General features: G+C 42.0%; 3 protein-coding genes across 5 annotated transcripts in view; 2 read left to right on the forward strand and 1 right to left on the reverse strand.

The window, feature by feature from the left end:
- LOC143287673 (TELO2-interacting protein 1 homolog) overlaps positions 1–3,803 on the forward strand; it is a 56,822-nt gene extending 53,019 nt beyond the window's left edge. Inside the window, exons 23-25 of the mRNA XM_076595853.1 lie at positions 398–484; positions 2,532–2,654; positions 3,665–3,803. Coding sequence (XP_076451968.1) covers positions 398–484; positions 2,532–2,654; positions 3,665–3,763 — 309 coding nt within the window. The 3' untranslated portion in view covers positions 3,764–3,803. The remainder of the gene's footprint in view (positions 1–397; positions 485–2,531; positions 2,655–3,664) is intronic.
- Positions 3,804–5,678: 1,875 nt separating this feature from the next.
- Positions 5,679–18,178, reverse strand: LOC143287675 (uncharacterized). Its single transcript, XM_076595856.1, has 7 exons — positions 17,936–18,178; positions 15,232–15,651; positions 14,410–14,567; positions 12,982–13,046; positions 11,051–11,181; positions 10,691–10,786; positions 5,679–9,614 (listed from the first exon to the last, which is right to left on the reverse strand). The coding sequence occupies exons 1-7, from the start codon at positions 17,979–17,981 to the stop codon at positions 9,499–9,501; spliced, it is 1,032 nt and encodes a 343-aa protein (XP_076451971.1). The 5' UTR covers positions 17,982–18,178; the 3' UTR covers positions 5,679–9,498.
- A 34-nt stretch (positions 18,179–18,212) lies between these two features.
- The window catches only part of LOC143287674 (DNA ligase 3-like), a 41,422-nt gene continuing 40,735 nt past the window's right edge, over positions 18,213–18,899 (forward strand). For 2 of the 3 annotated variants that reach the window (XR_013055986.1, XM_076595854.1), the window contains exon 1: positions 18,213–18,321. The gene's annotated coding sequence lies outside the window, so the exon portion shown is untranslated. Of the gene's footprint in view, positions 18,322–18,433; positions 18,563–18,899 lie in introns of those variants that run through there. The other variant, XM_076595855.1, reaches the window with a different exon arrangement.

Raw genomic sequence — 18,899 nt, forward strand, 5'->3', positions numbered from 1 at the left:
CCAAAGTGATATAATTCGTGTGCATGTATGATTCCTAAATCAGAAAGATCTTAGACTGGCGTATTGGCAGTCCTTGCAGTCATATACATGCTAAACTGGGATGCTGAATGTCACACATTGATATGATAACTGTCCTAACTGATGAAATCATCAACCGGCATGTTGTCCTAAACTGGTATGATCCTAAGTTGGTGGTAAGACCCTAAACTGGCATGATGTCAGCCCTAAACTGGAAACTGGAATTACGCTGGATTGGAATTACCCAAATGAGGTTCACTGGTATGTTCTAAACGAGCTTGTGTCTGATCTGATCCTGTGGATGTGTTGCTCTGAACTCAGATAATATTGTGGTGTGATGTTCTAAACTCTGATGACATGTGATGTCTGTGGGTTTCAGATGGGTCTGGACGGCCTAGCGTTGGAAGCTGTTCTCCAGTGTTGTCTCCTTTACCTGAGTGAGCGTCAGCCTGCTACCCTACAACAGGTAACAGCACTGGAAGGCTTTGGTGGGAAGGGTGTTGGTGGTGAGGAAAAGAGTGGGGGAGGGGTTTGTAAGTGTGGATGAATGTTGACAGGGGTATATGTCTATTGTGTGTGAAGGTTGGTGGGGGAGTGTTACATGGGAGGGTGTTAGTCTATAGGGAGGTGTACTGTGGAGAGAGAGGGGTAAATAGATGCGAGAGTGGGAGGGAAGTTGTGGGGTGATGGCTTTTCTGTGTGTTGCTCACATGGTAAGAGCTGAGTTTAACAACATATCATGTGACACCCTTAAGGTCAAATTGTTCAGTGCTGAGGTCTCGTTGTTGTGAAGGTTTCATTGTTCGAGGGGGTGGAGTCCTGTTTGGTCACATGATACATTCTTCTTCTTTTTTTTTTTTTTTTTTTTAACTATATATCATGTAGTGCTGTATATAACCTGCTCAGGCTTGCAACAGAGAGAGTGATAGTTGGCAGAGTGAAGCAGAGGTGCATCTTGACCCCCTGCATTGTTCGTCATCTCACACCACCTGCTCCATACCTGCTGCACACCGTCACATGTACATCAGTCACCTGGCAAGTTCTTCAACCTGGCTCGTCTATGTATCAGAACCAAAGTCAGCCGTATCCTCCTCCTTTTTCCTCTTCCTCCAAGTTGATGGCCAGCCATACACCACCACCACTGCTGGTCAGAGACAGGTGCAATATCCGAGTGGTTAAAGCGTTGGACTTTCAATCTGAGGGTCCCAGGGTTCGAATCACGGTGACGGCGCCTGGTGGGTAAAGGGTGGAGATTTTTACGATCTCCCAGGTCAACATATGTGCAGACCTGCTAGTGCCTGAACCCCCTTCGTGTGTATATGCAAGCAGAAGATCAAATACGCACGTTAAAGATCCTGTAATCCATGTCAGCGCTCGGTGGGTTATGGAAACAAGAACATTCCCAGCATGCACACCCCCGAAAGCGGAGTATGGCTGCCTATATGGCGGGGTAAAAACGGTCATACACGTAAAAGCCCACTCGTGTGCATACGAGTGAACGTGGGAGTTGCAGCCCACGAAGGAAGAAGAAGGAGAAGAAGAAGACTGCTGGTCAGAGAAAAGCTGTTAAAAAACAGAGAGCTGTTTTCTGTTGGTGACATTCCTCCTCCCACTCCCAAGATCTTCATTGTTTGAAGAATAGATTAGCCAAGGTGTGCAGTGATTTGGGTCTGACCAGTGACATGAAGATGACAGAGGTCGTGGGTAGATAAAAAGCTTTAAAGGAAGGAATATTTTGCTGCTGGCCCAACTGCAACATAACTTTCTGATGTAAGGTCTGCAACAAAGATTGGTGTACCAGACTTCATGAGTGTGAACACCAGCAGACACAGTTTATTGTTTTGTATTGCTGTACTGATCCTATTTTCTGTGTCCACTGTGCTGTAGTTTATTGTATTGCTGTACAAATATAGTTTATTGTATTGCTGTACAGGTCCTATGTTCTGTGTCACTGTGCTGTAGTTTATTGTATTGCTGTACAGGTCCTATGTTCTGTGTCCACCGTGCTGTAGTTTATTGTATTGCTGTACAGGTCCTATGTTCTGTGTCACTGTGCTGTAGTTTATTGTATTGCCATACAGGTCCTATGTTCTGTGTCCGTTGTGCTGTAGTTTATTGTATTGCTGTACAGGTCCTATGTTCTGTGTCACTGTGCTGTAGTTTATTGTATTGCCATACAGGTCCTATGTTCTGTGTCCGTTGTGCTGTAGTTTATTGTATTGCTGTACAGGTCCTATGTTCTGTGTCCACTGTGCTGTAGTTTATTGTATTGCTGTACAGGTCCTATGTTCTGTGTCACTGTGCTGTAGTTTATTGTATTGCTGTACAGGTCCTATGTTCTGTGTCCACTGTCTGTAGTTTATTGTATTGCTGTGCAGGTCCTATTTTCTGTGTCCACTGTGCTGAGTTTATTGTATTGCTGTACAGGTCCTATGTTCTGTGTCACTGCTGTAGTTTATTGTATTTCTGTGCAGGTCCTATGTTATGTGTCAATGGTCCCGTGCTGTGTGCAGGCCTGTGTGGAGAGTGTAAAGCAGATGGTGGCGTGCAATGGAGATGTGGTGTGGCTGGCACTGTGCAACCTTTACACTCCGACCCTGCCCTCCCCACCTTCTTCTCACTGCAAACCTGTCACCGTAAGTGCAAGTGTTCACTTCTTTATTTATTTGTTTATTTCAAACACAATTTTGTTTCTGCTGCTGACTCTAGAAATGTTTGATAAAGTTGCCCACAAATTTACTGACAGAACATAAGACTGGACTGACAGGAGTATAAACACTTACAATGAACACTATCATAACAGAGAGGCAGTTGAGTGATTTGTTGGGCTGAAAGAAATCCAGACACATAAAAGCGGGCATTCAGAAACAGGTTGCAGTCCACAAATGCAGAAGAGAGAAAAGAAGCTTCAGTGTGCCCACATATACAAATTGACAGGGGACGGCACTGGCAGAGCTGCACACAAGTTGTCCCGGGAGACTGGATAAATGTGTGCTGTTCACTGTCCAGATCCTACCAGGGTTCACATGTCTGGGTCTCAAGTCCATTGCACTGATGTGATGTCTGAACACAGTGACACCTCCATGAGAAACTGAAACAGAAACTTTTTATACTACAGTGTAGAGATTTGCCTGAGCTAAGATAACAGGTATGACTATTCCATTTTCTGGAACTTTTCTCAGTGTAGACCATAGCCATATATTTCAGCAGTGAAGGGGATAAGGGGGTTGAAAAGACAGAGTTGACAGGTGGCAAGAATGACAGGAATAGACAGTGCAAGAGATTGGTGATGTCACCAGCTGACTTCTGTGTATGTATGTGTGCATGCAGGCTTGCATGTATGGGGTGTATGTGTGCATTAACCTATCTGTATGTGTGCGTCCTGTTAAGTTATAGTTTATGAATAATACTCTGTTTATTTTTACAATGACAAATGATTAATTCGATTCATTTTCTTTTGACGATGATAAATAATGAATAATAATCATTTTCTTTTGATAATGAAAAGAAATGAATAATATTCTTCTTTTGATTTTGATAAGTAATGAATAACATGTTCTTTTGATAATGGTAAGTAATGAATAACATTCATTTTCTCTTGACAGTGACAAATGATTAATAAGATTCATTTTCTTTGTGTGGCAAGGTGTTCAAGAATGTGGGAGAGCACAATGAATACGCCACGAATGTGACTCAGCTCCTGCGTCATCTGGACAGTCTGTACGAGACAGACACAAGCTCTTGACATGCTGTGTGACAGACAAAGAGTGAAAATGACCGACAATGAGGGAGAGACTGACCAGAGAGAATGAGAGAATAACGCACAGTGAGACACAGTGAATGAGAGAGAGAGAGAATGACACACAGTGTGAAACTGAGAATGACGCACAGTGAGACACAGTGAATGAGAGAGAGAGAGAATGACACACAGTGTGAAACTGAGAATGACGCACAGTGAGACACAGTGAATGAGAGAGAGAGAGAGAGAATGACACACAGTGTGAAACTGAGAATGATGCACAGTGAGACACAGTGAATGAGAGAGAGAGAGAGAATGACACAGTGTGAAACTGAGAATGACACACAGTGTGAAACTGAGAATGATGCACAGTGAGACACAGTGAATGAGAGAGAGAGAGAGAATGACACACAGTGTGAAACTGAGAATGACGCACAGTTTGAAACTGAGAATGACGCACAGTGAGAGACAGTGAATGAGAGAGAATGACACACAGTGTGAAACTGAGAATGACGCACAGTGAGAGACAGTGAATGAGAGAGAGAGAATGACACAGTGTGAAACTGAGAATGATGCACAGTGAGAGACAGTGAATGAGAGAGAGAGAGAATGACACAGTGTGAAACTGAGAATGACGCACAGTGAGACACAGTGAATGAGAGAGAGAGAGAATGACGCACAGTGTGAAACTGAGAATGATGCACAGTGAGACACAGTGAATGAGAGAGAGAGAGAATGGAGAGAGAATGACACACAGTGTGAAACTGAGAATGATGCACAGTGAGACACAGTGAATGAGAGAGAGAGAGAATGACACACAGTGTGAAACTGAGAATGACGCACAGTGAGACACAGTGAATGAGAGAGAATGACACACAGTGTGAAACTGAGAATGACGCACAGTGAGACACAGTGAATGAGAGAGAATGACACAGTGTGAAACTGAGAATGATGCACAGTGAAAGAATTCAGACAATGTGTTCATTGTTGTGCCAAAAACGCAACTGATGCATCATGATATCTGGTTTGCATGAAATGTTTGGTGCATCGTGTGCTGCTAGCAGCTGGTGGTGAAAGAAAAATGGTGCATCTGTACCACTGTGATCCAGGCTGTTTTCAGTTGACATTAAATACACCAGAACACAAGAATGGGTTGTGATTTGCTGTTGATGAGAGAGAGGAATGGAGAGAGAGGGAGAGAGAAAGAGAATCATGAATTCATCAGTAGTAACTATCCAGGGGCTATAATAGATGTGCAGTGCACATAATGAACATATCGTTCAACTGTAATCCAGCAACTTTGTTAAGTTATCTGTTTAGAATATATAAGTATGCAGAATGAAGAATGAAGCTAAATGTTCTTACCCTGTTTGTATTTCCAAGACCAGAAGAACTCTATAAAATGTGTGCGTTTAACTGTCAAAAAGACACACACACACACACACCACATGAAATATTCAAATGATATATGATTTATTAATCATTCCATGTCATAAATGAAATAATTAAGTGTGTTATAAGTATGATTTTATCAAGTTTCTCCAGATATTATAAGTCAAAGAGAAAAATTCACTGTGGCAATGCATCGCATCTTCAATACACTCACAAAACACTGCTTTAAATAATTCTCTGTCCAGTGAAATAGTACACCTGCATACATTATTTTGCTAGCTGCCCTATTAAACCTAAAAACAGACTAAACAGATGTTAAGTACTGAAATCTATTAAACATGTAAATAGATATTCACACTTTTTCACAACCATGTTCTGGCCTTCATATTCTATAATGAAAATAATGCATGAAATTGAATGGTAGCAACAAGAACAATTTCAAGCAATATGATCATAATAATATAATTAATAATAATGATAACAATGCAGTAATACAACATAGTAATGAAGGCACACAAAGTTTAAGTCAATGTGTACATTGCATACTCCACACCACACACACATTCTCACATTACATGTGGACACATATGAAACATGTTTTATATTACAAATGGTTGCAGCCATCAGTCTTGCACTACCCACCTACTTGCATTTGAGATTCATGTCAATAAGCAAAACAGCAATAAGTAATTATATGTCAACATGTCCTTCAACCTCTGATTCATATAAATTTAATGTTCACATCCAACTGGCTTGTGCAAGCAGATGATCAGCATTCAGTCATGTGCAACCTTATTGTTAGATACAAGATTTTTTTTTTATATTTTTTATGGTTAGTTACATTGAGCAGTTTCAACATCCACCTCAGGTGATTTGGGGTTAACCATCCCAGGAAAGTAGGGGTAAGTGGGGCTATCTAACACTGCACTGACACCACCACAATGATGAAACATTACATTAAGATGGGCAGCACAAATGTTTTTGTACCCTTCAAACTCACAACCTTCTGAATAGGAACTCTGTTTAACCATCAGAGCAAACGCAGGCACCCTATGTTTGCCTAAAACTTAGAGAAAAGATCAACGGTCCCACAGCCCTTTACAGCCACCAGGGCAGGGAATTCATATCCCTTTGTATTCATGTCTGGGGCTTGGCACAGGAATGCGGGGCCCAGTCCTCTCCTTCCCCCATATCAACATTCCACAACTGATTTTTTTCCCCCTTGCAGAGAAGGTTATATTTATCAAGAAACATGTAATCACATTTCACATTTGGTTAAAACAATATAGCAAAATACATTATTTGATTCCAACAAAAACAGTGAAGCATTACACCGTAGAATCTACTAGGAAAGTACATAAACACTGACCATCGCTTCACTGAAGTTATAATTATCATTCATCCAACTGCTAGGTTTTTTTTTTGTTTTTGCATATCCCTTATCCCAACAAACACACACACAGTGAGACAGACACACACAGACACTCTTTAACGCATAATCCCTCTGTCAATATACCACAAAAATAGCAACATCTCCTTCTGAGGCATCGAGGAAACGCCAAGAATAATCCAGTTTAATACAGATTCCTAGAATGTACAAACATAGTCATGAAGAAAAAAATGACAACATTATTATCAAAAAGTCAAAACATGTTACATAATATGGTGGATATTCTGTGCTATCCATCTGTCCCATCCCAACTGAATTTAGGTACTCAATGACGGGCGCTATAGCCTAGTGGTTAAAACGTTGGACTTTCAATCTATGGGTCTGGGGTTCGAACCTCGGTGACGGCGCCTGGAGGGTAAAGGGTGGAGATTTTTATGATCTCCCAGGTCAACATATGTGCAGACCTGCTAGTGCCTGAACCCCCTTCGTGTGTATACGCAAGCAGAAGATCAAATACGCACGTTAAAGATCCTGTAATCCATGTCAGCGTTCGGTGGGTTATGGAAACAAGAATATACCCAGCATGCACACCCCCGAAAACGGAGTATGGCTGCCTACATGGCGGGGTAAAAACGGTTATACACGTAAAAGCCCACTCGTGTACATACGAGTGAATGTGGGAGTTGCAGCCCACGAATGAAGAAGAAGATGATTTAGGTACTCAATCACACCTAGGTGGTGATAGGAAAATCAGAGTGATGTACTTACTACAGACACAACTCCATGCTGAAATGGGCCTTGAACTCTGATCACTGGTGAACACTGGATCAGAAGTCTAAATATATCTGCCTGAAATATTTGTTTGTATCAAAAAAACAAAAAAAACCTAACAAGGAAAGACATCCTGATGTCATTATAATTTAAGCCAGTGCTTCAGTTGTATCATGCCACCATAACTAGTATTGTACGGATTGCACCAGTACCAGTACCCAGGTTATCTGATGGTGTCCCAAGCATCTGTGTAGACAGACAATACCACAGTTCTCTGTATCAAAATGTTTAACAATATTGGCTGGAATGCACACACGGTCTTTTACACACACCTCTGGACTGCAGAGCCACCTACGTATGCAATGATTTACACAACATGTTTGATTATGAAAGACCATCACCATACCTAAAGTATTATTACATGTAGTACACAACATCATGTTTGGTTATGAAAGACCATCACCATACCTAGAGTATTATTAGTGTCCTGTACATGAAGAGATAGAAAATTACAGTCATCTGTATTAAAAAAATATACAACATTGCTGCTCTGTAGGCAGTCTGTATCAAAATGTTTCACAGTATTCTCCCGTGAATGCAGACAATATAATAATAATATATATTTACTAAACACATCATTGTCCTGTATATGGAAACAAAAATATAATGATAAAAAAATATTTCACATTGTTCTCCTGTAAATGACAATGATACAATAATCAATATTTACAAAACACACTGTCCTAGTATGGAGACAAGAATATAACAATCATGTAAACCAAAACACATATGGTTATCCTGTGAAAGAGGTGAATAGCACAGTCTCGTATATCAAGATGACAGTTCTCTACATCCAAACCTGTTATTTTCCTGTGTTTTGCAGATCCCAGTGTAATGGTCCTCCACATCAGAACCTGTCATTCTTCCTTGTTATATGTATGTAAATGAGGTCCTCAGTACCAAAACCTGTTATTTTTCCCTGTTATTTATATATGTAAATGATGTCCTCCATACCAAAACCTATCATTTTTTCCTAGCTGTATGTATGTAAACGACAATATCTGTACCAAATCCTATTATTATTCCCTGTTAACTCACTCAGTACAGCCAGTCCTCTCTTCTCCTCTACACAGACCCCTCGGATGTCCAGTGGGTGTCTGAATGAATGACCCAACCTTTAGCTTCCGTCGTCAGAATTGTGGTATTCTTTGTCAACATTCACCTCTTCAGTATAAGAGCCTTCCGCTTGCAATATTTTGATGATGGTAATTGGGGTGAAACGCTGTAAACGTCGCGTCTCTTTCGCCGTTCGTATGGAGAGGGTTAAAAATATGTAAATGAGGTCTTCTATACCAAAACCTACTGTTCTTCCCTGTTATATGTATGTAAATGAGGCCCTCCATACCAAAACCTATTATTTTTCTCTGTTGTATGTATGCAGATGACTGTATCTGTGCCTGTTCCCAAATATAAAACATCATTAAAAGCTTGAAAATTCCCCTCTGAATCTGCAATCCATCAGTTTAGAGAAATCATTTTATGGCGAAAACTACAGTGTTCAGAAATACCAGGGTTTCTGGAGGTAAAATAATCTCCATTATATAACTTCAGTGCCTGTTATATGCAGATATATAACAATCCTTTATGCTGTAATATTATTGTCCGAATATAGAGATAATAGTATCTGTGAGCATAATATATTGTCGTCTGTGAGCAGGTGACAATGGTTAACTACTCCTTTCCCCCAAATACAGTGTTTTTGTCCAACATATATATATATATATATATGTACAAATAACAGACCTCAACTCCCAAATAAGTAACACTGTCATTTATATGTAAAAACACAACACCAACCCCAACTACCCTATAAGCAAAGTCATGAGCGGATCATTTATCTTCTCTACATTTTTTCATAACATGATCAGAGATGCAATACCCTCTACACACCTGTCCCTTCATCCCAACCTCTCCGCATGCACACACATGCGCACAAGAACACATACACATACACACACACATGCTCTCTCTCTCTCTCTCTCCTCTCTCTCTCACATTTACACACACTATTTACTTCAACCCTCTCGCTTTCCTTGCTCACACTCACAGAAAGAAAATTACAACAGCACATTGGAAAGAAAAATCTCAATTCACATCAACTTCCCTTGAACCGACTGTGAGGGCCCTCTCAGAACTGAAAGACGACCGTCAGCAGAAACAGTGCAGAGTGCAAATGTGTGGAGACCAGTATGGGACCAAGAGAAGTACCATCACATTTGTCTTCACATTCCAAGATGTGTATGGCTGAAAGCAGAAGTTGGTTCATTGTTTTAGATTATCTATTACATGACAGTCCTTGGTAAATCTATGACAATGCATGCAGTCTGATGAAAACATTAGACCTTTCAATTATGGACCAGAATGTGAGTACTTTGAATACTGTCTTTACTGAGGTTTTGTCTTGTAAAGTGTGTGGATCTAAATTATCAGCATATGCTCAATGTGTATTTTTCTCTTATAAAGGAGTTAGAGTACTTATATTCCTTCAAAGTTCATCCCTTTAATCTTCGCTAGTTGCCAGCACTGTTGGTGAATGGTGAAAATTGTTGGTCTAGACTGTGTAGAATGTAAAGTTTTACAGTGACTTGGAATTAAAAAAACCCACTACATTGTTCACCAATTGTTCTTTAGATATGGGTTAGAATGTCTGTGGACTCATTTGTTGTTATCAAATGGCAACCATGTAATGTGCTACAGACAGACAAAAACAAATAAGTACACACTACTGCTGTATTGGTGTGCTCATACACACAATAAAGTAAGTCGAGTCAAGTCAGAAACAGACACACAAGCACACACACAAAATCACACAAACACGCACACACACACACAAACACATGAAAAAAAACCCACAAAAAACAGACACATGCACATACACACTGGTATCATGCTTACATTTTCATTCTATTATGACGGGCGCAATAGCCGAGTGGTTAAATCGTTGGACTGTCAATCTGAGGGTCCCAGGGTTCGAATCATGGTGACGGCGCCTGGTGGGTAAAGGGTGGAGATTTTTACGATCTCCCAGGTCAACATATGTGCAGACCTGCTAGTGCCTGAACCCCCTTCGTGTGTATATGCAAGCAGAAGATCAAATACGCACGTTAAAGATCCTGTAATCCATGTCAGCGTTCGGTGGGTTATGGAAACAAGAACATACCCGGCATGCACACCCCCGAAAACGGAGCATGGCTGCCTACATGGCGGGGTAAAAACAGTCATGCACGTAAAAGCCCACTCGTGTACATGCGAGTTGCACCCCACGAAAGCAGAAGAAGAAGAATTTTCATTGTATTATAACAAAATGTCCAGATACACACCTTGCTCACAGAAAGCTCCAGTGAAATTGGCTGTGCACTGACAGGTGTCGATCTGACATACACCCCCGTTCTGGCACTCTGGTACACATGATGGCTCTGTGTCACACACATATTTAAAGAACGTAGAATTTGCATTTTAAAATGTATGAATCTAATTCATTCTAACTGTATTTTCTTTATGGGTTAAAAGAAAATATTCACTGGCATCACGACACCGTCTCTCTCTCTCTCTCTGTGCTTGCTTGTCAATTTGTCTGATTGTCATTGCAATGCATGTAACACAACGCAATGCAATGCTATGCAATCCAACACTTCCCTCAGACAGCTTTGCAAAAAATTTAAAAAAAATAAAAATCTCACCTTCAACACTGATATTGTAGCTAGCACTCAGGTGATAATAACGATCAATGCCATGAACAGGAACACAGCGTATTTCCACACCATTAAGATCCATCTCTGCTCGCAGCCACAAAGTTGCAGAACGAAAGTGCCTGCAATGTTGAATAAACATGTGTAAAAAAACAAAAACATCAATAAACAAAATTTAATGATTGAATAAACAAAAGCAAAGATGAGAAACTTGAAATTCTGAAATTCATGTTATTATGTCATTCAACCTGGGCAGTATCAAATTCTCTTCTTTTAAAGTTTCATTGTTTCAAAACTAACACTCGTTACTTTTGTAGGTCAAGATCATGACGGAAAAAATCGTTGAAAAGTTATTTGACACTGAACTAAAAACATACAAAAATTTTACTTTGTCAGCCAAGTTTTCATCGAAAAAATTATTCAAGAATAAAAGGAAAGAAAATAATATCTTTTCAAGTCAATGGACCTGAATGTATAAAGAATCCAGCTATCAGTTCCATCAAAATGACAGGTGCAATAGCTGAGTGGTTAAAGCATTGGGACTTTAAATCTGAGGGTCCTGGGTTCGAATCTTGGTGGGTAAAGGGTAGAGATTTTTCCGATCTCCCAGGTCAACATATGTGCAGACCTGCTTGTGCTTGAAAACCCTTCATGTGTACATGCATGCAGAAGATCAAATACGCATGTTAAAGATCCTGTAATCCATGTCAGCATTCAGTGGGTTAAGGAAACAAGAACATACCCAGCATACCCAAAAATGGAGTTTGGCTGCTTACATGGCGGGGAAAATAAACAAAACGGTCCTACACTTAAAATGTTACATGAATGTCTGAGTGTGTATGTGTGCATGCCAGAAACCTGATTGAATGACACAGGAAACAAAAGGCAGCCATCAGTTTGTACAACTCAGGTAGGCAGCCTGTTTGCAAATGAACCTGAGTTTGTACAGTGCTTAGAACTTGGGTCTCTGATCGAGGATAGGCACTATATAAGTATCCATATCATTCATTAAAGACATGCATCACTTTTCATCTGGAATCCAGGGTTCCAATCTTAATCTTGGCGGAATCTGATGGGTTAAGGGTGGAGAAGTTTCCAATCTCCCAGGTGAACATGTGTGCAGACCTACTATAGTGTGTACATATAATGGAGTCTCCCGTCAGTCCGACGGATGAGTAGGCAGGCGGGCTTATTTGTCGGTGTGTGTCCTCATATGAGAGAAGAGGTCGATTCTGGATGCGCAGCACTTCCCACAGGTGTTGCAAGGGAAAACGTCTCCAGAAGTTGAGCCCTGCTTCCTTCGCTCTTGCTTCTCCTTAATGGCCAGCGTTCTCTTGTTTTCAAATGTTTTTATGCTACTAGAGCACAGCATCCTCCAGCGAGAGCGGTCAAGGGCATCGGTTTCCCAGGAAGCGATGTCTATGTCACAGGCTTTGAGGTTTGTCTTCAAGGTGTCCTTGAAGCGCTTGCAGGGTCTTTCAAGTTCATGGTGGCCTTCCTTCAGCTGGCCATACAAAAGCCATCTTCGGGATCCTGCTGTCTGTCATGCAGACAACGTGTCCTGTCCAGCGTAGCTGGCACTGGATCAGCAGGCTTTCAATGCTGGGCAAGCCGCTCCTCTCTAGGACCTGGAGGTTGGAGGCCCTGTCTTGCCCCTTTATGCTGAGGATCTTTCGTAGTACATACATGCAGAACATAAAATACACAGTTATGAATCTTGTAATGTATTTTAGTGTTAGTAGGTTATGGAAATATGAACATACCCAGCATGCATACCTCTAAAAACAGAGTAAGGCTATCTAAATGGTAGGGTAAAAATGGTCATACAAAGCAGAAGACCACTAATGCAATCATTCTCACTAAAAGTCTTTCTCTTTGTGAGTACATGAACAGACAGACATAAAGAAGTAAGACACTCTTACTTGCAGAATCCCTGAGGGTAAGGTCCTACTGAATGGATCACTCCAAACGTCAGAGCTTTGTATTCCTGTCAACAGGAGACGTATTCTTTAACTCTTTCACCACCAAATTCCTGTGTGAACAAACACTGCCCAGGCACCAAGTATTTCAGAAACGATGCTCTCAGTCACAGGCTTCCTTTCATGTCAACACAACACAATGGACTTGTTCACTTCAAACTCAGTCAGGGGGCAAAGGTTAGTCGTTGTTCCACTGGTGGGAAACTGGCTGCAGCTGTCAAGCTTTGTCACAATGTGAAAAATGGTCTTTTCAACATAACCCCTTGATGTCGACAAAACTCGTCTATGGCAGTGCATTGTCTAGTCAACAAAAGTCGCCTATGGTGGTGAAAGAGTTAAGCGGTACAAAAAAATACTGTCAACCAGAGACATACTTAAGACAGGGAACAAAATCAATTCTGTCAACCGAAGACACATTCAAACAGGGAATACAGTCAGCCTTTTCAGCGACACATCTACTGGAAACAAAGACAAATTCAAAAAAAGTCAAGCAAACGACCATATTAACATTTTGGAGACTTAAAACAGAAACATAATCTATCTTGTTGACATTAACCAGTCTAGGCAGACTTTGTACAGAAACATGATCAGTCTTTAGCTCTTTAAACATAAGGCCCTGTCCATAAACCCCAAGCATACAAAATATCCTGCCAACCACAGATAACTTGAATGTTCAGAGAAATACTCAGTCCTATCAACCATCGATCTGCTGAAGAGAGAGAAACAGAGAGGGAGGGAGGGAGGAGAGAGAGAGAGAGAGAGAGAGAGAGAGAGAGAGAGAGAGAGAGCATCTAAGTCTGGATCTGGAATGATAGAACAGAAAAAGAAGAAAAAGAAAGACAAAATGGAAGTGAAGAAGAAGACCATCTTCAACTTCATCTAGTTTCAGTTTCAGTTTCACTTTCTCAAGGAGGCGTCACTGCGTTCGGACAAATCCATACACGCTACACCACATCTGTTGAGCAGATGCCTGACCAGCAGCATAACCCAACGCGCTTAGTCAGGCCTTGAGTGCATGCTTACATATTTGTGTACCTATGAAAGTGGATTTCATTTTACGTAATTTCGCCAGAGGACAACACTCTCGTTGCCATGGGTTCTTTTTCAGTGCGCCAAGTGCGTGCTGCACACGGGACCTCGGTTTATCATCTCATCCGAAAGACTAGACGCTCAGTTTGATTTTCCAGTCAAACTTAGGAGAAAGGGCGAGAGCGGGATTCGAACCCACACCCTCACGGACTCTCTGTATTGGCAGCTGAGCGTCTTAACCATTCTGCCACCTTCCCCCGTGCTTCATCTAACGATAACAAACATAACATTATTACACTGCTCTAACCAAGCCAAACAAACAAAAATGTGTGTTGCTCTCACCGATTCTTCCTCTGCACCAGTTCCGGTGTGTCGATACTGCCACCTGAAGTAGGCAGGAGGGGAGCCCACCTGTCCAGAGCAATGGAGCTCCAAGGTCCAGTTGACGACAAATACATCCTGGAATGGTCTTGGAACCAATAGCACTTTGTCCGGCATCGCTGTCAACACACCAGCTGTAGTTTCAGACACATTCTGGTTATGTCACTGAAAAGAATAATCATGATGTAAGGGCTTGTGCAGACATACAATTACAAGGAAACACTGAAGTTTCAAACACTGTGAGAACACAAGAATTCTCTAAGGTGCACATAGTTAAGGTTGGCGTGTGTGCATATTAGATATCAACCACCAGAAAAGATAAACAATATGAACAACAAGAACATCAACACAAAACATCATATGGATAATGCACACAACACTGCTGACCACACACACACACACAAACACACACACACACACACACACACACACACACACACACACACTCACAAATAATATGTATGATACATACACTCAACAAAGCAAACAAAAACACCAAACATTTTTGGGGGGATAGTTACATGAAATCAGAAGGTACAAATGTTACCAGGGTCAGTACTGTTTTTTTTTTCTCATGCACTCATTTACTTTTTGTCATTCTTAACACTTTGAAAACATTTCCATTTCTCAAATATATATACAGCATTAAGATCACAACCAAACTGGTGCACAATTATACCACCAACCAACTATTCACCAAAAGGCTAAAGCCTAACAAAAGCAGTCCCTCTGACAGTGAAATCAAACATTCTTACTCTTTAAGAACATAACCATGCAACCTACTTTTTGTTGAAACATTTGCCGAGTAATAGAGGACTTCTGCCTCCAATGCCCCAGCACGGTGGAAATGAATGCTGCACTCAAACCTCCCATCGTCAGCACAGGAACCATCAAAGAACTCCACACGTAGAAAAGACTGGAGAGGTTCCTCAGATCTGATCTCTCCACTAAGATTGTATTTTCTGTCAAGTAGACCAGTCTCTGGGGTGAGTCGAAAGCTGTCAGTTGCAAATGGTGTCAAGGTGGCCACAGGTGTTCTGCTGTGTTGTCGGAGCTTGTATTTGCGAAGCTGTATGAATGTGATGCCTTGGATTGTGTCGTCATCAGGAGGGCTGCACACCACTGTTAGGTTGTTGGAAGGGTGTCCATGGCTGTTAAACACAACTGTGAACTGCTGGGGAACCACACTGATGTCTGTATCTCCTGCACACATTATCATGACATTTTTCTTTTTAATCTTTTGTTGTGTTGAAGAAATGTGTGTGTGTGTGTGTGTGTGTGTGTGTGTGTGTGTGTGTGTGTGTGTGTGTGTGTGTGTGTGCGTGCGTGCGTGTGTGTGTGTGTGTGTGTGTGTGTGTGTGTGTGTGTGTGTGTGTGTGTGTGTGTCTTCTTCCACTAGACGACCAACATCAGTATGCTGATAAAAATTGTCATGTTGTGGGAGGTTGCTGCTGGGCGCAATTCAGCTGGGCTACCAAGGGACGTGCTATTAACTGATAGGGGAGATGGGGCGCAGTCTACTGGTGTGTTAGTATCTCCAGCTAGGCCAATCTGGCTACCATAGCGGTCCCAGGGAATACACCCGACTGGCACAGCCCTAGCCTTCTACGACACTACTTACCAGTGGGAAAAAAAAAGAAGGAAAAAAAGATGGGGGTGGGTGGACTTGCTGGCTGGTTGTGGGGAACTAAACAGAAGTATTGGAGGGTAGGAGGGGTGGGGGTAAGTCTACTCTGTTGTGTCACAGGTAGGAGGTGAGTCTGGACTTGAAGCAGTCCAGGGACTCGGATGTGACAACTTCCTGGGGCAATGTGCTCCATTCCGGGATGGTACGGGGGAAGAAAGACATCTGTCTGTACTGCATCCTGCAGGCAGGGATGTCGTAGTTGCGGGTATCGTTTTTTCTGGAGCTCAGCCTGCTGTCTGATGGTGTTGGTAGGTAGACTGAGTTGATGGAGATGAGACCATGGTGGAACCTGTAGAACATCTCCAGGTGAAAATTTTTTTTTTTTTTTTGTCTGACTTGTAGAGGGTATCAGCTGAGGGAGCTAATGATGGAGTTGACACAAGATGTCTGTCGATGTTGGTTTGTGACCCATCTTGCTGCTAAGCACTGGACCTTTTCGATGGCCTGGATGTCACAGGCTGTATAGGGATCCCACACAGATGCAGGATACTCAAGGATAGATCGAACAAGGGTTTTGTACGCAGTTTCCTTTGTCTTCTTGTTTCCTATCTTCAAGGTGCACTGAAGAAAGCCTAGGGTCTTGTTGGCTTTGTTGGTTATAGAATTGATGTGGGATGTTCACACATAGATATTTTGTAGTGTTGACATTTTCCGGTGGATAGCCATGGAGTTTGTAGTTTGGTGGAGTCTTTTTCCCCTTTCTACTGACACTCAAGGTGGAGCACTTTTGCAGGTGGAACTGCATGGCCCACTGTTTCTCCCAGATGGAAAGGGAAGCTAGGTCTTCATAGATACTGATGTGCTGGTCAGCTTCCTTCTTGACTGTTTTGTTGCACATGGTGTCATCTGCAAATAATCTGGCCTTTGATTTGATGGTCTTTGGGAGGTCATTGATGTAGAGAAGGAAGAGACAAGGGCCAAGGGCCAAGCCCTGGGGAACACCTGAGTTGACTGGCCAGAATGTATTCTGAGGGAACTCTCTCCCCCACAACTTTTTGCTGCCTTCCCTCAAGAAAACTTTTCATCTAGGTGTTCAGCTGACCTCTAATTCCATAGCGCTGTAATTTATGAACAAGCAGGGCATGGCTGACCTTGTCAAAGGGCTTGGAGAAGTCGAGGACAATTGTATCCACTTGGTTTCCTTTTTCCCGCTCAGTTGTGGTTTCGTCAATGTGTCTGAGCAGCTGTGTTTCACAAGATTATCCTCTTCGGAAGCCGTGCTGTTCTGGGCAGAGGATACCATTGCTCTCCAAATACGTCATGATGTGGCTGGTGGTAATGTTCTCCATCATTTTGCAGGCTACACATGTGAGGTTGATTGGTCGATAGTTTTCTGCCTTGTATCGTTCTCCCTTCTTAAAGACAGATGAGATGTAAGCCTTCTTCCAGTCGTGTGGCAGTGTTCCAGTGTTGTAGGTGTTGTGGAATAACAGAATGAAGGCTGGGGCAATCTCCTCAGCAACTGTCTTCAGGAGCTGGTTGTGATGCAATCTGGTCCACAGTTGTGTGTGTGTGTGTGTGTGTGTGTGTGTGTGTGTGTGTGCGTGTGTGTGTGTTTGTGTGTGTGCGTGTGTGTGCGTGTGTGTGTGTGTGTGTGTGTGTGTGTGTGTGTGTGTGTGTGTGTGTGTGTGTGTGTGTGTGCGTGTGTGTGTGTGCTGTATTTCCACTGACGCACATGCGTGCGTGCGTGCGTGTGTGTGTGCGTGCGTGCGTGCGTGCCCACGCTCATATTTCGGTATTTCATAGCTTGTGAACTGTGTCAGATGTCAGTGTTTATTCAAGCTGATAAACTTCACTTACCAAGTCTCACAAACAACAGAACAGCCCATGCAGTTGTCCACAACATTGTTGAGCGCGTGAAGTCATCTGAACCATGCCTGAAGTTTCAAATTTGGAGGAAAACAAAACGTCACTTCAGAAAATGACAGTGGAGAGTATCATGTACTGTATGGAGCATTATAACACGCAATAGAACCTTTTGCAACTACCCGACATTACACAATCTTGAGTTACAACTTGAGACAAAACTTCCTCAAGCAGACGCTCAAGTTCGCTGGACATGAAGCGATAAGAGTACTGTCCCCTATGTCATCTTCCGGAGTGGACAACGCGCTTGGTTTGCGGGACAACAGAACATTTTCCAAGTTTCTGTTCGTTCAAGTTTTCATTTTGTTGCCGGGCCACACGTAAGTTGATGCTTTTGTATACAGAGCGATTCGAAACAAATTAACGTACATTATTTAGGTCCAGTGACTAAAAACTAATTATAAACCAGAGCGAATGCCGCATCCGCACTTTCGTAAACTGAACCAGAATGTGTGCATGCTTTGATGCAATACCGCAAAATGCGGAATGAGCTCACTATCAAGAACCTCGCAGCAGGCAGTGTCTCAGGCTTGAGCTGCAGACTCACTGTCATTGCAGCATGTAAGGCAACAGGTTTTGTTTCATTCCAATTGACGACTACTTTAAAATTCGTAAGATTTGAGTGTCTTGTTATCTGAACACAATATGTTTGCAATGGCAAGACCATATGACTATGAGTTTCATGTCTAGTATACATACATGTGACTTTGTTGTGTGTGTAATAATGTCACATCGCAGTGTTTATACACACTGACTTGGAGTTCACACACACACACGTGTGTGTGTGTGTGTGTACATTTGTAAATATATGCACACACACACACACACGTGTGTGTGTGTGTGCATACATTTACAAATGTATATATATATACATATAGATAGATTGAGACTTTTTGTT

The sequence above is a fragment of the Babylonia areolata genome, chromosome 11, assembly GCF_041734735.1.
Source record: "Babylonia areolata isolate BAREFJ2019XMU chromosome 11, ASM4173473v1, whole genome shotgun sequence".
NCBI classification, from domain to species: domain Eukaryota; kingdom Metazoa; phylum Mollusca; class Gastropoda; order Neogastropoda; family Buccinidae; genus Babylonia; species Babylonia areolata.